A 24268-nucleotide genomic window follows, 5' to 3' on the forward strand; every position below is an offset into this window, starting at 1 on the left:
AAAATAATATATAGTGTGTCGCTTCAAATTAAACAGTGCAAAGAGAACTTGTAACACGGAAATCAATTGAACATATATGGAGAGCATTGAAACACGAAAATCCCTTGAACATATATGGAGAGAAGATTGTTGCAGTGTCATAATACAAATTCCCTCGGCGGTAAGTTATAATCAAAGCACCGTTATATGAGGATAAACAAACTCCACGACCAAGAGAGTAAACGCAGTCAATGGAGACCGGTCTTTAATTTCTTTGTACGCCTGCGAAGTCAGAAAAGGTTGTTAATTTCCTGCTTACAGAGGAGCTAGAGCAAAAGGAATGATAGCCACTGGTCACACTATGACTAAACAGAGTTAACTGCCTCCACTACCCAAAGATTGCAGACTTGAAGGAAATCGTGGCACTGCACAGTGTAACAAATAACGCTATTTGTATTCGTATATTACCTAAAGTACTCTTACATCAAAACAAATAGCATCTATAAAGCCTGAGAATGGCTAGGCACACCAGCTCTTCTTTTGAATATGCATTTCAACAGTGGATGTGGATAGATAGAAATATGTATAGAATAAAGAACGCTTACATGGAAGCGTGAACATGGCTATATCAGTTCTTATCGTCTTCTGTTTTGTCTGACGTGTCTTCCTTCTTCTCTTGCTGTTTAAAAAGATAAATAAATAAACCTTCAAATTTCCACATACGTGTATTACCAGACTAGTCAAGATTCATAACATTGCAGGATAACAGTTCATGTGAACTGGGTGGTTTGTTGCTTTGGGCATATTTCATTTTCACCAAACCAGTGTATGCAGACCACAAATGGGTACACGACAATTTGACCCAGTACCTGCTTTCTAAGGTATTCGTGTGATCTCACCGGGTAATGTGCTATTATTTCCATTTCATAAGACCGATTGTGCTCGTGGAACATAAAGAACTCCACATGCTAGCTTAAACAGCAGAGCCGTTACTGGCAGAGCTCAGAAATCTGTGGGTCCTAAAGCTGTGGTTACATGTGGGGTTGGTTGTTCAGCTAAGCTGTTTTCTTTCTATTCTATGCAGAAGACAGCATATCAAGGTCCTTCATTAGAGCATACAAATTCCAGATAAGGTGGATCTCAGAGCTGGGGCTGGACGGGGCCTTAGACCCTGTTTGGATCCCATTATTAGCTGTTAATAGTTAGCTAACTAATAGTTCATAGCTAAAATTAGCTGCTATTAGCTAGTTTCGTCCAGCTAGTGAAATAGTTGTTAGTTGGGTATTCAGCTAACAATAAGCTAGACCTGTTTGGATCCAAGGAGCTAGCATCTAACTATTAGCACTATGGATCCAAACAGGGGGCTTAGTTACTTAAAAATCTTGCAATGGTTTTTTGTATTTGTGTATAGCCATTGCTTGTATATACTAAATGTGCATATTTTTATGGGATTTCCTGACAGATAATATATATTCTTATTTAGTCAAGGTGAAGCTGATCAATGCTATCATCTAGAGGCAACATGAATTTCATTGCATCACAAATACTGGCGGACCTTCAGTGTTACCCGAAAAAGAACATACCTCTCCCTGGCTGTGCAACGATGCCAGCAAATCTTTAACAGATGGATCATTGGGATCAACACCAGGAAGCTATTATTTCACACATAAAAAAGGTCCAATAAATTAATAAAGCAACGGCTAAAAATGTACATGTATGTCATTAGTTTAATAATAATACATACCGAATTAAGGATAGATGACACAAACGTTCTGTCTTCAAACACCTTACTCATATCAGTGTCACTGGACATGTTTGCATCCTGGACAGACATTTGAAGAGCTGCATATAAACAATCAGAGTATGGGAATATTAGAGAATGAGGTTCATAAAAGAAATGGGAATGTAATAGCAATATTGTTAGACTATTGTTTTGTGTATTCTGTTAATATGTTATGGGCCTTGGCCCAGCCCATGCAACTCTATTGATCTATTCTAATATATGCAACACAGCCACTCTTGGGCTAGGGGTTTTTTTCTCTCCCTCCAACAAATACTATAGGTACCAATAGAAAAGAAAACAATTGAAATGAAGAAAATCAATGAGCAACATTTTTGAGTAATGTGAAGATGTGATGTTGAATGAAATGATCCGTTGGAAAGCCAGAATATATATAAGAAAGCATGAGGCTTAATGAGTTATGCACAGTTGACATGTTCAAGAGGGCTTGTCTATGGGCAAAAGACACACGGTGCACATTAATAGAACTTAAAAATCTATAGGAATGAAATGAACTCACAAAGGAAAAATAGTTTGGTGCCAAAAATAGAGAGAAGTGGGGGATCATCTGATATTGGGATGAAGTGTGGGCCCTGGGAACATATCACCAATCCGCTGGTTGCTTTTTCAACTTGGTGATTCTGATGACTACTGAATTACTGACCAATACTATGTTTAAGTTAATGCTGGGAGGAATAACTACCGAAGATGTTGGTTTATACGTTTCCTATTGGAGCAAGACGTGTTAACATCCAAGTTTTCATGTAAACACTAGAAAGCAGTGGTTTTTCATTAGAATTAATTGATAGCAATAAATACTGTATGTGCTACAATTTTTGAGGCTGCAAACATAAGAGAAAACACACCCAATGCCAAGTCAGGGTCAACTGCACCAGCTTCTGCCATAGCAGAGTCAGTCACAGCTGCAGATCCTGAAGCACCACCCTCCATTGACATTGCAAGTGCCTGCTGTAGTAGATCGTCATCATCCTGTGATCACAGCTATGTTAGCCTTCTGATGTCCAGTTAGATTACATTAACTATTAATATAAATAATATACAATACAAATAGTAGAAACGGAAGATACAGAGTAAGACACTTCAATTGAAAAGGGTCTTTGCTACTTGCAACCTTTTATAATCAATATTGCAACAGAAGACAAAATGTACTGCATGTAGTCGTAGCTTAAACTTGTATAAATTAAGTGAAACTTGTAACTCGAAACTTTATTAGTTAAAAAATTTAAACAACGACAAGGCACAAAATTGTGGCACTATCATCAGCTGAACAGCAGCAAATCGACAGTTGATGACGGTTCGATCCCCTCAGGGGCGAATTTTCAGGCTTGGTTAAAAAAAATCCCTTGCTGTGTCTCATCCTCTCTCGGGTTACGATGTCCTGTGCGCCACCCTCCGGTTGGGCCGTTCAGAGTGGACGGTTGACGCCGGCTCGTTAGTGATGGGAGGCCAAGGTTCGGGGATTTTCTCGGCCGGGACCATTGTTTCGGTCTCTTTTTAATATAATACCGGGAGGACAGTCTTTCCCTCACCGCCCGAATTTTTTTACAGTGACCAAAAGGTCAAAAAGGAACTCTGTATTGAGCTGTGGCACATTTTATTTGGTCAGAAGCAAGTGGCAAGTTGCAATTTATATGCAGTGCAGAGCACTCAATAATTGGCAAACATCTGCACTAGACATTATGTACATATGTGCCAAGAAAAGATGCACCTCATAGCCAATAACATCCATATTTTTCTTTGTCAAGCACAGACAAAAATAGATATGTAATTATCAGAAAGGGGGAGGGAGGGGGGAGCACATGTAACAAACTACTTTACCATTAATTAATTAATTAATGCACTTGCATATACAGGGTTACCTATAAGGTTCAAGTTTCAATATATGGTAGTGTAGGGTGTGCTTTGACAACAATCACTAGCAGATTATCATCTAAGTTTTAATGGTCAATCCAGAAAGTATGTGACCAAATGCACTCAGTTTTATGAAACCACAGAGAAGAGTTCATGAGTACATGCAACTGCTAAAACTTCAAGTATTGGAGACAGGTTAGGGCATTTTTAGTTTGTAACTTATGGACAGTGATAATACCTTTGGTTGTTCTTTGTCACCAGCAGCAGCATTTGAGGCAGGTTCTCCTTCAGCCATAACAGAATCACTGTTTGAGCTTGGGACATTGTTATGTTCTGTATTAGAAGTATCTTCAGCAGCCTTTTTTGCAATAGCCTCTTGCCTTGCCCGCTCTTCTTCCATAGACAACCGCAGGGCAAGTGCCAATTCTGGATCTACGTTTGGGTCCACACCAAATTCAAATCCAGATGCTCCAGTAGCTGCGGCAGCTGCTGCGGAAGCAGCAAAACCGCTTCCACCTTCTTCACCAGTAAATATAGGAGTGCTGGGTAAAGATAGAAAAACAAGGTTAACATATATGCAGCATAAGAAAACTTAGAACCCGGTAACGTGGCACACAATTACCTTAGGAGGACATCAGAGAGGGCATTTTCACCAGGAGGGATATGAACAATGTGACTGCTATCACTGCTGTTAACAGCAGCAATCAATGCTTCCAGTTTCTCAGGTTTTTCATCATCGGATTCACCAAAGTCAACAATGTCAAGAGCAACATTGTTCTTTTTCAGCTTCTTCCCAATGGTCTCCAAAACTTTCTTGTCGTACTTCACAGGACTGATACACATGACAAGACTCATTAACTTAAATTCAAACAGAATTAATGATCGCCATAAAAGTTATGCCACCACTGCATACCTTCCAATGAAAGCTATAATCCTCTGCTGCTGCCTCTTGTTCTGGCGATGCTTTAGAGCAAGCTGGGCAACCTGGATTGCCGCAGCCAAGTTTGCCTCAGCGCCAACTTCTAACCCTATATAGTACATTGTTGTGCATTACTTGGTTAAGCAAACTACAAGTACCATGATCTAACAACTTATGCGACAGATTAAGCAGTTGCACTGAATCCCTAAACTAATTGGCAAAAATTCTCTCAGCACAATAGTAAAGAAAATGTTTTGGGATCGATGTGAGCTTACCGTGCATACAGGCGAGAATCTTCCCGAGGTCGCTGGTGGGAGTGACAAGCACGCGAACACCCTTCCCGGCCATTGTCATCACGCCTACCGTGTTCTCCGGGTTTGACTGCACCACCCAACAACCAGAAGCAATCAGATCCGGAATCCCAGAAACCCTAGCTCACAAGAAACTGCGAAAGTACGATCGATTGGTTCGGTGGATGGGGCCGGGGGTACCTGGGTCTTGGCGCCGCAGATGAGGTTGACGGCATCGGCCTGCGCCTGGAACCGCGACGGAGCGTAGTCGCCGTTCCGCATCCATTCCGAATTGTCTATGCAGATCATCGTTGCCTGCAAAGGAAAACCAACACGATGGGAGATTAGTTAGGGATCGGAGTTCTCGGAGCGAGAAACGGCAGCAGGGCGCATGTCGTACCTCGAGCACCATGGCGCCGCCGGTGGACGTGTCGCTGCCGGTGTCAGGGCAGGGTTTGCGCTGGTTTGGGGAGCAAGATAGAAACTAGTTATTAGGAGACTAGAAGGGACGGATGTGTATCACGCTCTCTATCCAACCATTGTCCTATTCTATACATTCTCCGGTTATTTCTAATTTATAATTTATTTAACCATTTTACACTAAATTTATCAATACATATTATTAAAAATACATTATTGTTATTAGTTTTTCTGGTATCGTTTAACATATAATATATTTTACGTATAGTTTTAATTTTTATAATTTTTATAAAAATAAATAAGATGAGCCAGTTAAACTTAGACAAAAAATTAAACGGACTACAAATTGAGACGGAGGGAGTACTAATTAGTTGACCATGGATTATCATATGGATAAACCCTGCTTAAATATGATAGTAACACAATTCAAACCCATAGGCTATCATATCGCGCTAAAGGGAGATCGTCGTGGACTAGGACAGAGTCAACACACGCATCGATGGTCAGCGTGCTTCCGGATCGAACTAAACCAATGTCGAGTTAGGCATGCAGTAGTTCTGTCCCTATTGGTGCAGTGGATTCGGCAGTGCGCCTCACACAGAACTGAACGTGTGATGCCACACTTCTAGGTCATATCACGTGGATCTGGTTGTGCTCGTGGTGCGCCTAAGATTTCGCCCTACAGTCATCGGGAGGTGATGTGGCTAGAAGAGAGGTGGAGACAACAGGTGATGAGGTATGTGGTGTGGGGTGAGACGAGATAAAGTTTTTTCTCTCACTATTTTTTCACGCTCACGAGATCACGGATGGTGAGGGAAGATGTATTATATTATAAATAGCCAAATAGGTTGTGTCTAGCCCCCAGATAAGACACATTTAATAGTGTTGTGGTCTAGCCCGACATGATTCAAAGTGTGCCCATGTTGTTTCTAGGACGTCTTCTCAGACCGCGTTTCTAGCCCAGCCCAACCCGATATATTTTTTATTTTCAAAACATTAGTTTATATATATACTATACTTGTCCTTTGTATAACACAAATGAACATGAGCTGTAGTGGTTAGAAGATGAGCGCTTCGTTCCTTGCAACCATAGTTTGAACCCTAGGTGTGCCCCATTTTTTACTGTTCCGCTGGGCACACGCGAAGAGGCGGACGACGCACGACGAAACTCCTACTTCAAAGATGTAGAGATAGATATTTTAGTAAAGGCTCAAACTATGCATAGAACGCTAAAAAAATTCACAGCTGAGTGAAGTTAGAGCTCTCCCTATGTCCAATAACTAATGTAGGGTGCTACATAAGTGTCAAATACATATACATGATTCATATGACAAGAATGCAAATCATAGAAACAGAAAATCTAAAAATTACTCAACACAACATTGACACTCCAAAGATATTCAACGCAACAAACAAAAGACCTGGCACCACATAAAGCTATTCTAATGTATGTATACTAAAATAGTATAGATGTGCTAGAACAACATACATATTACATGTCATTGTCCATCAAACATATAGAGTGTAAGTGAGCATAATATTACATAAATAGAGTCTTCAGTCGCGAAAACGACTATGCGCTTAACTCACACACTCCCAACTCTGAAGAAAATAGGTAACTAACACAAGTGTTTGTGGTGATGAAACCGTTCACTTCGGCAAAAAACATAAGAAGAGAAAAGAACAAACATGAACCCAAACACTAAATCCCCCCTCCTTAATCTTGTCCCATGGAACCTCATCACCACCATCATCGTCGTCGTCATCAAAGACAACAACCCTACCACCACAGTGAATGGTGCTAGTTGAGAGCACCTAGAGGGGGGTGAATAGGTGATCCTGTAAAACTTAAAAACTTAAGCCACAAAACTTTGATTAAGCGTTAGCACAGTTAATGCCAAGTGGCTAGAGAGAAGATCTTGCACAATACGATGACCACAAGGAGTTCAACACAGAGAAGACACAGTGGTTTATCCCGTGGTTCGGCCAAGTACAAAACTTGCCTACTCCACGTTGTGGCGTCCCAACGGACGAGAGTTGCACTCAACTCCTCTCAAGTGATCCAATGATCAACTTGAATACCACAGTGTTATGCTTTTCTTTTCTTATCGCGTTTGCGAGGAATCTCCACAACTTGGAGTCTCTCGCCCTTACACTTGAAGTTCACAAAGAAGCACGGAGTAAGGGAGGGAAGCAACACACACAAATCCACAGCAAAATGCGCACACACACGGCCAAGAATCGAGTTCAAAAGACTATCTCAAAGTTCTCACTAGAACGGAGCTCGAATCACTGAGAATGACAAACGAATGCGCAAAGACTGAGTGTGGATGATCAAGAATGCTCTAAGGTTGCTTGGTCTTCTCCTCCATGCGCCTAGGGGTCCCTTTTATAGCCCCAAGGCAGCTAGGAGCCGTTGAGAGCAAATCTGGAAGGCCAATCTTGCCTTCTGTCGTCGGGTGCACCGGACAGTCCGGTGCACACCGGACACTGTCCGGTGCCCTATTTCCTTCCTTAAATGGCGAAGCCGACTGTTGGCTGACTTGGAGCAGATGGCGCACCGGACATGTCCGGTGCACACCGGACAGTCCGGTGCCCCCTTCCGACCGTTGGCCCGGCCACGTGTCGCGCGCAGATTCCGCGGCCGACCGTTGGCCCGACCGACCGTTGGCTCACCGGACAGTCCGGTGCACACCGGACAGTCCGGTGAACTTTAGCCGTACGCCGTCGGCGAATTCCCGAGAGTGGCCACTTCGCTCGAGCCAGCCTGGCGCACCGGACACTGTCCGGTGCACCACCGGACAGTCCGGTGCTCCCAGACTCAGCAGATTCTTGGCTGCTCGAGCCAAGATATTTTCAATTTGATTTTTCCTGTTTCAAGCACTTAGACACAATACATTAGTCTTCAAAACAATGTACTAAGGCTTAGAAACATACCTTTACTCTTGATTTGCACTTTGTCCATCCATGAGCATAAATTCTCATTTAAGCACTTGTGTTGGCACTCAATCACCAAAATACTTAGAAATGGCCCAAGGGCACATTTCCCTTTCAATCTCCCCCTTTTTGGTGATTTATGCCAACACAACATAAAGCAACTAGAACAAGTGCAATATCACTTCAAATAAAACTCAAATTTATTTTGATTCAATTTTGGCATATATGGATCATCCTTTGCCACCACTTGGTTTGTTTTTGCAAATCAAACTCAAATCTCTATCTCTAAGTCAAACACACATGTTGAAGCATAAAGAGAGTCATTCCAAAAGAGATTGATCAAAGATTTCAAAAACTCCCCCTATTTCCCATAATCAACACTTCTCCCCACAAGAGGCCAACTTTTGACAAAAGAGACAATGCAAGAGTTTTGACAAAACAAAAGGCTCTATTTTACTATTTTCAAAATTTCTCAAGTGGTAGCTGATCCATTTATTGCTTTGGCCTTTATTTTCTCCCCCTTTGGCATCAAGCACCAAAACGGGATCAATCTTGGCCCCATAACCCCATTGCCTCACCAAAATCTTCAACTAAGAGCAAATAGGCAATAAGAGTATAAAGATGAACTTGGAAGAGTTACTCTTTTCATCGGAGTGCAGTGGAAGTCTTGCATGGTCCAAGTCCACCTTTTTTCCTTTCAATTATCCTTGGAGACTAAAACAACCAAACTCAAGTACATGGTTAGTCTCAAAGGGTCAAGTTGTAGCACAGCTCCCCCTAAATATGTGCATCACTTGCAAACAGGACTTGTGAGGTCCAGGGAGTGTTTGTACAACTTGAGCACCACAATAAGCAACAAGATGCAGAATGAACATGATCAAAGGCATAAACATATGTATGCTACAATTCAATCCAAGTTCTGCGAATCTAAGACATTTAACTCACTACGCAGCCTGCAAAAGGTCTTCTCATCTAGAGGCTTGGTAAAGATATCGGCTAGCTGGTTCTCGGTGCTAACATGAAACACTTCGATATCTCCCTTTTGCTGGTGGTCTCTCAAAAAGTGATGCCGGATGTCTATGTGCTTTGTGCGGCTGTGCTCAACAGGATTTTCCGCCATGCGGATAGCACTCTCATTATCACATAGGAGTGGGACTTTGCTCAGATTGTAGCCAAAGTCCCTGAGGGTTTGCCTCATCCAAAGTAGTTGCGCGCAACACTGTCCTGCGGCAACATACTCGGCCTCAGCCGTGGATAGGGCAACGGAAGTTTGTTTCTTAGAGTTCCATGACACCAGGGACCTTCCTAAGAATTGGCACGTCCCCGATGTACTCTTCCTATCGACCTTACATCCAGCATAGTCGGAGTCTGAATATCCAATCAAGTCAAAGGTAGACCCCTTTGGATACCAGAGCCCGAAGCAAGGCGTAGCAACTAAATATCTAAGGATTCGCTTCACTGCCACTAGGTGACACTCCTTAGGATCGGATTGAAATCTAGCACACATGCATACGCTAAGCATAATATCCGGTCTACTAGCACATAAGTAAAGTAACGACCCTATCATTGACCGGTATGCCTTTTGATCAACGGACTTACCTCCTTTGTTGAGGTCAGTGTGTCCGTCGGTCCCCATCGGAGTCTTTGCGGGCTTGGCGTCCTTCATCCCAAACCGCTTCAGCAGGTCTTGCGTGTACTTCGTTTGAGAGATGAAGGTGCCTTCCTTGAGTTGCTTCACTTGGAACCCAAGGAAGTAGTTCAACTCGCCCATCATTGACATCTCGAATTTCTGCGTCATCACCCTGCTAAACTCTTCACAAGACTTTTTATTAGTAGAACCAAATATTATGTCATCGACATAAATTTGGCATACAAACAAATCACCATCACATGTCTTAGTGAAAAGAGTTGGATCGGCTTTCCCAACCTTGAAAGCATTAGTAATTAAGAAATCTCTAAGGCATTCATACCATGCTCTTGGGGCTTGCTTAAGTCCATAGAGCGCCTTAGAGAGCTTACACACGTGGTCGGGGTACCGTTCATCCTCGAAGCCAGGGGGTTGCTCCACGTACACCTCCTCCTTTATTGGCCCATTGAGGAAAGCGCTCTTCACATCCATTTGGAACAACCTGAAAGAATGGTGAGCGACATATGCTAGCAAGATACGAATGGACTCTAGCCTAGCCACGGGAGCAAAAGTCTCCTCAAAGTCCAAACCTGCGACTTGGGCATAACCTTTTGCCACAAGTCGAGCCTTGTTCCTTGTCACCACTCCGTGCTCGTCTTGTTTGTTGCGGAACACCCACTTGGTTCCCACAACATTTTGCTTAGGACGAGGCACCAACGTCCAAACTTCATTCCTCTTGAAGTTGTTGAGCTCCTCTTGCATGGCCAACACCCAGTCCGGATCTAGCAAGGCCTCTTCTACCCTGAAAGGCTCAATAGAAGAGACAAAGGAGTAATGTTCACAAAAATTAACTAATCGAGACCGAGTAGTTACTCCCTTGCTAATATCACCCAGAATTTGGTCGACGGGATGATCCCTTTGAATCACCGCTCGAACTTGGGTTGGAGGTGCCGGTTGCGCTTCTTCCTCCATCACATGATCATCTTGTGCTCCCCCTTGATCACACGCCTCCTGTTGATGTACCTGTTCATCGTCTTGAGTTGGGGGATGCACCATTGTTGAGGAAGAAGGTTGATCTCGCTCATTTTGTTCCTGTGGCCACACCTCTCCAATCGCCATGGTGCGTATTGCGGCCGTTGGAACGTCTTCTTCATCTACATCATCAAGATCAACAACTTGCTCTCTTGGAGAGCCATTAGTCTCATCAAATACAACGTCGCTAGAGACTTCAACCAAACCCGATGATTTGTTGAAGACCCTATACGCCTTTGTATTTGAATCATAACCTAATAAAAACCCTTCTACAGCTTTGGGAGCAAATTTAGAAGTTCTACCTTTCTTCACAAGAATGTAGCATTTACTCCCGAATACACGAAAATACGATACATTAGGTTTGTTACCGGTTAGCAGCTCATACGAGGTCTTCTTGAGGAGGCGATGAAGGTAGACCCTGTTGATGGCGTGGCAAGCCGTGTTCACGGCTTCCGACCAAAAGCACTCGGAGGTCTTGAACTCTCCAAGCATCGTCCTCGCCATATCGATGAGCGTCCTGTTCTTCCTCTCTACCACACCATTTTGCTGTGGTGTGTAGGGAGCGGAGAACTCGTGCTTGATCCCCTCTTCCTCAAGAAACTCCTCCACTTGAAGATTCTTGAATTCGGACCCGTTGTCGCTCCTTATCTTCTTCACCTTGAGCTCAAACTCATTTTGAGCTCTCCTGAGGAAGCGCTTGAGGGTCCCTTGGGTTTCAGACTTATCCTGCAAAAAGAACACCCAAGTGAAGCGGGAAAAGTCATCAACAATAACTAGACCATACTTACTTCCTCCTATGCTCAGATAGGCGATGGGTCCGAAGAGGTCCATATGCAGCAGCTCCAGAGGTCTTGAGGTGGTCATCACATTCTTGCTGTGATGTGCTCCTCCCACTTGTTTACCTGCTTGACAAGCTGCACAAGGTCTATCTTTTTCGAATTGCACGTTAGTCAAACCTATCACGTGTTCTCCCTTTAGAAGCTTGTGAAGGTTTTTCATCCCCACATGTGCTAAGCGGCGATGCCACAGCCAGCCCATGCTAGTCTTAGCTATTAAGCATGCATCTAGACCAGCCTCTTCTTTTGCAAAATCAACTAAATAAAGTTTGCCGTCTAATACACCCTTAAAAGCTAGTGAACCATCACTTCTTCTAAAGACAAACACATCTACATTTGTAAATAGACAGTTATATCCCATATTGCATAATTGACTAACCGAAAGCAAATTATATCCAAGAGACTCTACTAAAAACACATTAGAGATAGAGTGCTCATTAGAAATTGCAATTTTACCTAACCCTTTTACCTTGCCTTGATTCCCATCACCGAATATAATTGAATCTTGGGAATCCTTATTCTTGACGTAGGAGGTAAACATCTTCTTCTCCCCCGTCATATGGTTTGTGCATCCGCTGTCGATAATCCAGCTTGAACCCCCGGATGCATAAACCTGCAAGGCAGATTTAGGCTTGGGTCTTAGGTACCCAACTCATGTTGGGTCCTACAAGGTTAGCACAAATATCCTTAGGGACCCAAATGCAAGTTTTGTCTCCCTTGCATCTTGCCCCTAATTTTCTAGCAACTATCTTCCTATCCTTTCTACAAATAGCAAAGGAAGCATTTAAAGCATGATATATTGTGGAAGGTTCATTAACTTTCCTAGGAACATTAACAACATTTCTCCTAGGCATATTATGAACAAAATTTCTCCTACTAACATTTCTATTATGCACATAAGAAGAACTAGAAGCAAACATGGCATGAGAATCAAAAGCATCATATGCATTATAACTCCGATAAGCATTTCTAGATTGTCTCCTATCATGATACAAAAAGGCATAGTTCTTTTTAGCACTACTAGCCATAGGGGCCTTCCCTTTCTCTTTGGCGGAGATGGGAGCCTTATGGCTTGTTAAGTTCTTGACTTCCCTCTTGAAGCCAAGCCCATCCTTAATTGAGGGGTGTCTACCAACCGTGTAGGCATCCCTAGCGAATTTTAATTTCTCAAAATCACTTTTGCTAGTCTCAAGTTGGGCACTAAGACTAGCTACCTCTTCATTTAATTTAGAAATGCAAGCTAGGTGTTCACTATAAGCATCAATGTTAATATCTTTACACCTAGTACACGTTACAACATTTTCTACACAAGAGGTAGATTTACTAGCAATCTCTAGCTTAGCATTCAAATCATCATTAATGCTCCTTAATTTAGAAATTGTCTCATGGCAAGAAGATAATTCACAAGAAAGCATTTCATTTCTTTTAACTTCTAGAGCATGAGATTTTTGTGCTTCTACAAATTTATCATGTTCTTCATACAACAAATCCTCTTGCTTTTCTAAAAGCATATTCTTATCATTCAAGGCATCAATCAATTCATTAATTTTGTCTACCTTGGTTCTATCTAGGCCCTTAAACAAACATGAATAATCTACTTCATCCTCAGCACTAGATTCATCCTCACTTGAAGAAGCATAAGTACTAGTATCATGAGTGCTTACTTTCTTCTCCCTTGCCATGAGGCAAGTGTGACGCTCGTTGGGGAAGAGGGATGACTTGTTGAAGGCGGTGGCGGCGAGTCCTTCATTGTCGGAGTCGGAGGAGGAGCAATCTGAATCCCACTCCTTTCCGATATGTGCCTCGCCCTTGGCCTTCTTGTAATTCTTCTTCTTTTCCCTCTTGTTTCCCTGTTCCTGGTCACTATCGTTATCGGGGCAGTTAGCGATAAAATGACCAATCTTACCGCACTTGAAGCATGAGCGCTTCCCCTTTGTCTTGGTCTTGCTTGGCTGCCCCTTGTGACCCTTAAGCGCCATCTTGAAGCGCTTAATGATGAGAGCCATCTCCTCATTATTTAGCCCGGCCGCCTCAACTTGCACCACCTTGCTCGGCAGCGCCTCCTTGCTCCTCGTTGCCTTGAGAGCAATGGGTTGAGGCTCATGAATAGGACCGTTCAACGCGTCGTCCACATATCTTGCCTCCTTGATCATCATTCGCCCGCTTACGAACTTCCCCAGAACTTCTTCGGGCGTCATCTTGGTGTACCTAGGATTTTCACGAATATTGTTCACCAAATGAGGATCAAGAACGGTAAAGGACCTTAGCATTAGGCGGACGACGTCGTGATCCGTCCATCGCGTGCTTCCGTAGCTCCTTATTTTGTTGATAAGGGTCTTGAGCCGGTTGTATGTTTGAGTTGGCTCCTCGCCCCTTATCATTGCGAACCGTCCAAGCTCGCCCTCCACCAACTCCATCTTGGTGAGCAAGGTGACATCATTCCCCTCATGAGAGATCTTGAGGGTGTCCCAGATCTGCTTGGCATTGTCCAAGCCGCTCACCTTATGGTACTCGTCCCTGCACAAAGAGGCTAGCAACACAGTAGTAGCTTGTGCATTTTTATGAATCTGTTCATTAATAAACATGGGACTATCCGTACTATCAAAGTGCATTCCACTTTCTACAATCTCCCATATGCTAGGATGGAGAGAGAACAAGTGACTACACATTTTGTGACTCCAAAATCCGTAGTCCTCTCCATCAAAATGAGGAGGTTTACCAAGTGGAATAGATAATAAATGAGCATTAGTACTTTGAGGAATACGAGAGTAATCAAAAGAAAAGTTCGAATTGACCGGTTTCTTTCTCTCGTATTCGTTGTGGTCGTCGTCCTTTTGGGAGGAAGTAGACTCATCGCTGTCGTAGTAGACGATCTCCTTGATGCGTCTTGTCTTCTTCTTCTTCCCATCTTTGCGTCTGTGGCCCGAGCCCGAGTCGTTGGACTTGTCATCCCTTGGCTCGTTGACGAAGGACTCCTTCTCCTTGTCGTTGATCACGATTCCCTTCCCTTTAGGATCCATCTCTTCGGGCGGTTAGTCCCTTTGTGAAGAGAACGGCTCCGATACCAATTGAGAGCACCTAGAGGGGGGGGTGAATAGGTGATCCTGTAAAACTTAAAAACTTAAGCCACAAAACTTTGATTAAGCGTTAGCACAGTTAATGCCAAGTGGCTAGAGAGAAGATCTTGCACAATACGATGACCACAAGGAGTTCAACACAGAGAAGACACAGTGGTTTATCCCGTGGTTCGGCCAAGTACAAAACTTGCCTACTCCACGTTGTGGCGTCCCAACGGACGAGAGTTGCACTCAACTCCTCTCAAGTGATCCAATGATCAACTTGAATACCACAGTGTTATGCTTTTCTTTTCTTATCGCGTTTGCGAGGAATCTCCACAACTTGGAGTCTCTCGCCCTTACACTTGAAGTTCACAAAGAAGCACGGAGTAAGGGAGGGAAGCAACACACACAAATCCACAGCAAAATGCGCACACACACGGCCAAGAATCGAGTTCAAAAGACTATCTCAAAGTTCTCACTAGAACGGAGCTCGAATCACTGAGAATGACAAACGAATGCGCAAAGACTGAGTGTGGATGATCAAGAATGCTCTAAGGTTGCTTGGTCTTCTCCTCCATGCGCCTAGGGGTCCCTTTTATAGCCCCAAGGCAGCTAGGAGCCGTTGAGAGCAAATCTGGAAGGCCAATCTTGCCTTCTGTCGTCGGGTGCACCGGACAGTCCGGTGCACACCAGACACTGTCCGGTGCCCGATTTCCTTCCTTAAATGGCGAAGCCGACTGTTGGCTGACTTGGAGCAGATGGCGCACCGGACATGTCCGGTGCACACCGGACAGTCCGGTGCCCCCTTCCGACCGTTGGCCCGGCCACGTGTCGCGCGCAGATTCCGCGGCCGACCGTTGGCCCGGCCGACCGTTGGCTCACCGGACAGTCCGGTGCACACCGGACAGTCCAGTGAATTTTAGCCGTACGCCGTCGGCGAATTCCCGAGAGTGGCCACTTCGCTCGAGCCAGCCTGGCGCACCGGACATTGTCCGGTGCACCACCGGACAGTCCGGTGCTCCCAAACTCAGTAGATTCTTGGCTGCTCGAGCCAAGATATTTTCAATTTGATTTTTCCTGTTTCAAGCACTTAGACACAATACATTAGTCTTCAAAACAATGTACTAAGGCTTAGAAACATACCTTTACTCTTGATTTGCACTTTGTCCATCCATGAGCATAAATTCTCATTTAAGCACTTGTGTTGGCACTCAATCACCAAAATACTTAGAAATGGCCCAAGGGCACATTTCCCTTTCACTAGTGTAACATGAAGTATGGGTTGTTGTTCGAGCCGATGGACCAGCTTGCACCTCTATCCCATCCTCATCCTCACATCCCATGTTGGAGATATCGTTGTACTCAAGGTAGGTGTTAGGTGTCTCAAGTGGAAGTAGATTGGCACACTGTCTTAGCTCACATACCTACAACTTAGCCTCTTAAGTTGTCATGGCAGCATAAGAACACATCCAAAATGGCATGAAACCACATAGAAAACTTCCCCTTCTTCGTGAAAAGAAGAGCAGGAATGCAAGATTTTACCCGTCCGTTTTTAATAAAGTAAGAAATGGAGATCCTATGTTTGAGGTGCATTGCATAGCAAGCGACAATACTGCTCCATGTACAACACTTTTGAGGTCTAGCACTATCGCACTGAGCACACCACCACCACATGTACCGTTCAACACCTCAACCTGAGAACCACAAATCTACTCTATTCAATTATCACAACTATTTCTATACAAAATATACATGCACTAGGAGTCTCATTCTATGAAAACATGAATCCATTTGCATAGGTTTGGAGAGTTAGGGTTTGGATTGAGATGTGCCTTGAGAATGAGGATGGAGGGAAAGGGTTTGTCATAGGTTCCTCCCTCCATTGACAATGAAGATGGTGATGGGTGTTGTAGCCCTAGGAGTCGAGCAGCATGGTGATGGAAAGGGGTGGCTAGCCTTGTCGCTAGGAGGATAGTAGGGAGAGGAGAGAAAGAGAAAGAGAGAGGGAGATAAAATGCAAGCATGAAAGATAAGGTCATGGATTTCTTGTGTATAAAGAAATATCTCCCACACAGGACAATCGGAATTAAATGTTTCAGGTTGAAACATAAACGAGTGGCATTGCCATGCTGAGCCTAACATTGCCACAATCAAAGCGACATCATTGCTCATACTCCAACATCAAATTGTTTGACTATTCTCTTTCCTCTTTGTATAGATAGACAAGTGTGCATACTGCTCACATTTGATGGTCACTATAGATAGACACTATAATTTAAGACCATAAATGCGAGACTAAAAGGGAAATTGGTTTAAAATTCATTTCCATTCTTGTTTTGGTGATTGACGACCATCACAACCTTTTATGCTAATTGGTTTGCTAAGTCATGAAATTAGGTACTTAAGGAATAGTTCATGGAAAATCAAATCTCAAATTAGTGTGTCACAGACCCTTCGGATCGCTGCCCCGAACCATCTGGAGTACCAAAACTCATATCGGACAAGAACCATGTCAAACTCAACTAATCTACTATGGATTGTCCGAAGGAAAAGAAAACACCGTCCGACACAGTGTGCATAATGTCCGACCTCAGTCACAAATCACCTGCCTGCTCAAGATCAGACCGACCCAAAGGTAACAGGTTTGCTAAAATGAATTTTAGCATCCTCACGAACTGCTTGAAGGCACGACTGGACCATCCATGACAAGCTTTATCTAACATCTGACGATGCATTTTAATGCGACTATAACTGTTTATATTTGCGTTGTAACTAAATGTTGCAATCTAGTTGTTGATCTTGCAAGGGTGGACCGTCCGCGTGTACTAGGAGGTGGTTAGAGGATATAAATACAACCCCAACCATCCCCTTCAATGGTATCCAAACTTCCAACACTCACATTCGTTGCAAAGAAAAAGACTTCACTCCAACCACACCCTAAGCATCAAAGATCCCTCCAAGAGTCATAATTTTGTTTGAGATTGTGACAGAACCTCCCAAGTAATTAGGCCCACCTACAGTTGTCCTTGTCTCACAGACATCAGACAACCCTGTAGGTGCCCCTGAACTACTTGACAAGCTCGGTATCTTTCCTTACCTTACCAGGAACGTTTCACCCATCTTGTAGACATTACAAAACATCGGGGATGAAGAAATGCGGAAGCGAATTACATAATCTTACATTTATTTCATAAGCAAACTTGAGTTATATTATTACAGACCAGACTATAAGTGAGTGCAGAGTAGTAATATTATACAAACCAAGGGATGCACAAACTCCTCCCGATAAGCTATAAGCAAAAGATCCTAAGTGGAGGACCGAGTCCTCCCGCACTTCAGTCTTGTTTTTCCTCATTTGGTACCACTTTGGAGCAAAAGCAACAAAAATTTGTCGCTTCCTCACCTAAAAACAACAAAGGGATAAACCCTGAGTATGGAATTACTCAGCAAGTCTTACCCGACTAAGAAAAAGACTCTCAAGGGTATGCTGGATAAATAGGAGTCAAGGAGAGGCTTTAGCAAAAATCAACTTATAGTTTTGCAGAAGAAGCTTACTAAAGTGAGTCCTTACTTTCCATCTTTTAATGCCATCTTAAGTATTAATAGACTCTATTTGCATCTAGTCTAATTTCACATCAAATCAAGACAACATTAGTTTTATCCATAGTGTTCACATCTTGACTCTAGGTTGTAGAAAAGTGACCAAGTCTTCATAACCGCGAAGGTACGGCGATCCGAATCGATTATACTCAGCTGAGGATCTCCAATCACACGACATATGTAGCACTTAACCCTTGCATATGTCAACCCGCCACCGGGGTTCTTAAGACCGGATCAGGTTCACGCAAACCGAGAGCACAGCTACACCACCGTCCAGCCTCTTGCCACAGAGGGTACACGCTACTCTCGCCACCGCTCCACGCCCATTTCGTGTTATCTTATTCCGGCCTTAGTCTGCCCGAGGCAAGGCTTACCCATGACGAGGCATGTGACCAGTTAAAGGGTCCTCGGTCAGCACGCCTACATACGCGTTAATCCTTAACCAACCTGGGTAGAACATCACCTGTTCCTACCCCAAGTTTCAATTTAAATATTTCCATCCTTAGGAATGTGTCTGTTCCTTAGGATGAAAGAGCATCACGGGGAACTTTGCAGTAAGATCCCACTATTGCTCCAAATGAAAATATTCTTGCAGGTAGAAGCCATCCTTTCTCGAGTTAAATTAAGGACAACCTCTATCCACAAGATCTAAGCAAGGCTAAGCATTTTTGTAAATCATATTTTGATACTTCACCGAAGTATCTATAAAGGTATGGATATCAAGGAAAAGCAATGCATCAAAGGGTTTCAAGTAACTCCTATGTACCTAATGCACATTTCACTAGACTTAAGTGTGCAAAAAGTATTTGAAACACAAGGAAAGGGGTTGCATGCACCGGGGCTTGCCTTCGTTCACAGGTGAATCGGGCTCAGATCCACAGATGTCAAAGTAGAAATGATTCCCAGCCTGAGACTCCGAAGGTGGTGGTGGTGTCTCCTCTTCAGTTACTTCTACCTCTTCTTCTCGTTCTAATCAGAACCATACATAAGTATAAGAATGAATGCCATGGGATGCTCATGAGGATGCAAAGATAACATAAACTTATTATTTATGTCTTGAATACAACTTGCCTTCACGGAGTTCCGGGAACTTAGGGTTTCCGGAGTCGGTAAAGGAGTTCATAGGGCAGGGGGGTGTTTTGGGGTTTGGTGATCAAACAAGGTCCAAATCAAGCCAAACTCTACCCAAGGCTTCTAAATATTGTGAAAAGCTCACATAAAAAGTGTGGGCAATTTTGGGATTATTATCTATTTTCTAAAAATCCAGAACCAGTAGTTTAGGCTATTTTAAATACTCTAAAATTCCCTATTTGATCTAAAAATCATGAGTTTATTTTTATTAAATACTACAGGAAATCAGGGTTCTAAGAAAATTGGTCTCATATTTTTAGGATTTTTCTACAATTTATGACAGATTTCCAAAGCCTGCTAGAAATAGAAAAAGAAAAATAATAAACAGACGCGGGCCGAAATCAGCCCAAGTCGGCCCAACTAGCGCAGAAACGCGCCAGCGCGCGCCCGCGCTGCGGGTTTTGCAGAAAAGGCCCTGACAAACAGAATAACTTAAAGCGGGGTCAGAGCACTATTTCGGTGAGTCGCTGACATTTGCAGAAAGACCCTTCGCGTTCTAATCTTTTACCACACCCAGCCCCCGACTGCGCTCACGTCCAGCAGAGCTCCGGCGAGCACCCACGCCGGCCGATTAGGGCAACGGCTGGGGTTCCCGAGCGGCGGACGTCAAATTGAACCAAGCCCGAGCATTTCCCCTCCATTAATTTCACCAAGGGGGCATTGGATCAATCGGTTCATGGTGTCCGAGCGGATGGGCAAGGGGATGAACGTGTTCCGATCAAACAGAGATGAGGATGGCCAAATTGGGGCTGGGCAAAGCTTCACGGGTTCACCAGGTTCTATGGACACATGTTGGTTTGGGCAGAACAAGGCCCGAGGAGCGGGTCAACGGCGAGGGGGTCACGGCGGTGTTTTTCAGAGCAAGCACACGTTCCGGTGAAAGCTCTAGGCTTAAGTTCGATTGGTTGGCACTGGGAGCAATAGGGGACTAATAGCAAGCAAGAACATGAAGCAATTGGGCAAGTACTCACTCGAGGAAGGCTGGCCACGGAGATGTTCTTCGCGGCGGAGTTAAAACAGAGAGGAAACAGGCTCGGGGGTTATTCCGGTGAGCTCGAGTCGAGTGACTAGTTATCGATGCGCGGAATGCAACGACGAAGCAACGCCAGGGTCCAATTTATAGTCGGCCGGCCGAGGAGGGATGAGATCCCTGAGCTGTGACTGCGCTGGCGAGCACACCCGCGCGGCGGATTCCGGTGACAGCGCGGTGACCGCCGTTTAACCGGGGCTTGCCACCTCAGGGAGACTTTGACACGTCGCCGGTAACTTTTGCCGTGGCCGCCGACGTCTTACCCGAGCCACGGCGGCATCCTTATCGCCGGCGAGCCAATCCATATCCACGGCGATTTTTACTGAGAACCAATGAACAGTGCTTTGGATTCAGTAAAAAGCTCGACTGACAGATCAAATTGGAGCCCTGTTTTCTCCAATTTTTATGTGGAACCTAAGCCTGCTTTCTGCAACAAAGTTGTTCTTGTATGGTAGCTCTACAACTTGGTTATAACAACCCAAGGTAGATTCCCACTGGATCTTAGTCTAGATGTCCCTTAATGTTGGATCAAGGTCACTGTCCAACTGAAGTTCAGTCTCTACCAGCCTGACAGTCCAACTTCAGGAGTGATTATCTTCAGTTTTTCCTTAACAACAATGCTCAGACCTTTAAGCAAAGTTGTTCTCCTATAGTTGAGCTACAATCTTGATGTGGTGACCTAGGGCAAAAACCCTATAATTTGAAAGTTACAAAGGCTCAAAGTTGTGCTCACAACACTGATTTCAGACTTAGGCTATATAGAGGTCAAGTGGTACTTTTTGCAAATAAACCCAAAACTTAGGGTTTTGCTTTCAAGTCCACATATTTGTGAACCAAAGGACTTAAGATACTTATTTGGCTTGGTTTTTGCACTTTAGTCCAAAAGAGGACTAATTTTGCACATAAGCCCCTAGGGCTTGGGTTCAGGGTTTTCCAGGGTTCCAATTAGGGTTTCTGGTATCCCAAGGGTATAAAAGTGATTCAAGTTTATTCTTAGGGTCATTTTATGACTTTTACCCTAAAGTATTTAGGTTTTCTTAACTTGGGTTAAGTTTTACCCCTTTAACCACTATTTAAGGTTAAGTCCTTAACCAGGGTTCTAGTTGCAAAACAATACAACTTGTTTGAAATTTTTGCCTAGTGAATGCACTCTAGGTGTGTCAAACATATGCAATGCAAATGCTTATGATGTCATGCTCAAGTTTTAGTTATAGTAACACCAGGGGTGTTACATCCTTCCCCCCATAAAAGAATCTCGTCCCGAGATTAAAATCCTAGAGTAGGGAATGGTAAAGAAAACACATCATATTTTTATTTCTTTATTTTTTGGTACAAGGCAGGGGTGACGTGGGGGTTACTTTTTTTATTACACAGCTATATAGACTTTACAATTTACATGAGGCTAGAAAGCCTGGGAAATTCTTATCTAAGAAGTCTTGGGTTTCCCATGTAGCCTCGTCTTCAGAATGCTGGTTCCACTGTATCTTATAGAATTTGAGAGTCTTTCTTCGGGTGACCCTGTCCTTTTGATCCAGAACTCGAATATGATGTTCCGAGTATGTTAAATCTGGTTCCAGGACAACATCAGTCACTTCAACGGTTCGATCAGGAACCCGAAGACACTTCTTCAATTGTGACACGTGGAATACATTATGCACAGCAGACAATGTTTCGGGGAGCTGAAGTCGGTATGCCACTGGTCCACATTGCTCAAGCACCAAAAATGGACCAATGTACCTGGGTGCAAGTTTCCCTTTAACCCCGAAACGCGATATACCCTTCATTGGTGAAACCTTTAAGTAGACATAATCGTCTACCAGAAAGCATAAGGGTTGTCGTCGTCGGTCTGCATAACTCTTTTGTCGAGCCTGAGCTTTCTTCATATTATGAACAATTTTCTGAACCTTTTCTTCGACCTCTTTCACCATATCAGGCCTAAAGAAATATCTTTCTCCAGGTTCAGACCAATTTAGCGGAGTTCGACACCGTCGTCCATATAAAGCTTCAAAAGGTGCCATCTTGATACTTTCTTGATAACTGTTATTGTATGAAAACTCCGCTAGGGGCAAACATTCATCCCATTTTGGTGAGAAATCCAGGACACATGCCCGCAGCATATCTTCAAGTATTTGGTTCACCCTCTCAGTCTGTCCACTGGTTTGAGGATGATAAGCCGAACTGTGGAGTAATTTAGTACCCAAGGAGTTGTGAAGTGCTTCCCAGAACTTGGCTACAAATTGAGGTCCACGATCCGACACAATGGTTTTCGGAACACCATGCAGACTGAGAATACGGGCAATGTATAATGCTGCATAAGTGGCGATTGTATATGTGACCTTAACAGGTAAGAAGTGGGCAATCTTTGTGAGTCGATCAACTATAACCCAAATAGAATCATACCCTTTGGCCGTCCTGGGTAATCCCACAATAAAGTCCATACTGATGTCTTCCCATTTCCATGTTGGGATTGGCAAAGATTGTAATGGACCAGCGGTTTTCATGTGTATGGCCTTGACACGTCTACAAGTGTCACACTTAGCCACATAGCGTGCAATTTCAATCTTCATCTTAGTCCACCAGTAATGTTGTTTTAGGTCTTGATACATCTTAGTGCTTCCGGGATGAATAGAATAGCGACTAAGATGTGCTTCATCCAGAATTTGCTGGCGGAGCTCTTCGTTCTTTGGCACTACTATGCGGTTTTTAAACCATATCACACCTTGATCGTCTTCCTTGAAACACTTGGCTACTCCAGCCTTTATCTTCTCTCGAATGTGCTTCATACCCAGATTATCCTTTTGAGCATCAATTATTCTTTGCAAAATGATTGACTCAAGCTTTAGTTGATTTAGAGTCCCTTGTTGGATGATCCCCAGGTTTAGCTTTTCCATTTCTTGACACAAAGTGTTCTCGGAGGTCTTTGCCATAAGACAGTGGCAGGAAGTCTTACGACTCAATGCATCTGCCACCACATTGGCCTTGCCTGGGTGATAATGGATCTCCAGTTCATAGTCCTTGATGAGCTCAAGCCATCGTCTTTGTCTCATATTTAACTCTGACTGGGTAAAGATGTACTTCAGACTTTTATGATCTGTATATATGTGACAGATATTACCCAGCAGATAGTGACGCCAAATCTTTAGGGCATGAACCACAGCAGCTAGCTCCAGATCATGAGTTGGATAGTGCTCCTCATGTCGGCGCAACTGCCTCGAAGCATACGCGATCACTCGGCCCTCTTGCATCAGTACACAGCCGAGCCCACTGCCAGATGCATCACAATATACATCAAAAGATTTAGTGATGTCCGGTTGAGCTAATACCGGAGCAGTGGTCAATAGTGTCTTCAGTTGCTCGAAGGCTTCATTGCACTTAGAAGACCAATTGAACTTAATGTCATTCTTCAACAAACTTGTGATTGGCTTCACAAGCTTAGAAAAATCTGGTATGAATCTGCGATAATACCCAGCTAGTCCAAGAAAACTCCGGACTTGGTGAACAGTGGTTGGAGGTTTCCATTCCAGAATATCTTTGACCTTGCTAGGATCTACCGCAATTCCTTTAGCTGATAATACGTGCCCCAAAAATTGAATTTCTTCCAGCCAGAATGCGCACTTACTAAACTTGGCATATAGCTGATGTTCCCTTAGGCGCGTCAATACAATCCGTAAATGCTGAGCATGGTCCTCTTCATTCTTGGAATATATCAAGATATCGTCGATGAAGACTACCACAAACTTGTCCAATTCGGGCATG

General features: G+C 43.7%; 1 protein-coding gene across 1 annotated transcript; it reads right to left on the reverse strand.

Annotated features, from left to right (window-relative positions):
* Positions 1 to 50: 50 nt before the first annotated feature.
* Positions 51 to 5314, reverse strand: LOC100272940 (26S proteasome non-ATPase regulatory subunit 4-like protein). Its single transcript, NM_001147392.1, has 11 exons — positions 5241 to 5314; positions 5042 to 5155; positions 4826 to 4931; positions 4545 to 4659; positions 4254 to 4463; positions 3870 to 4173; positions 2626 to 2749; positions 1724 to 1821; positions 1563 to 1631; positions 585 to 658; positions 51 to 261 (listed from the first exon to the last, which is right to left on the reverse strand). Exons 1-10 carry the CDS (start codon positions 5250 to 5252, stop codon positions 608 to 610), a joined length of 1203 nt encoding a protein of 400 aa, NP_001140864.1. The 5' UTR covers positions 5253 to 5314; the 3' UTR covers positions 51 to 261; positions 585 to 607.
* Between the last annotated feature and the right edge of the window lie 18954 nt (positions 5315 to 24268).

This window comes from Zea mays, chromosome 1, assembly GCF_902167145.1.
Source record: "Zea mays cultivar B73 chromosome 1, Zm-B73-REFERENCE-NAM-5.0, whole genome shotgun sequence".
Taxonomy (NCBI): domain Eukaryota; kingdom Viridiplantae; phylum Streptophyta; class Magnoliopsida; order Poales; family Poaceae; genus Zea; species Zea mays.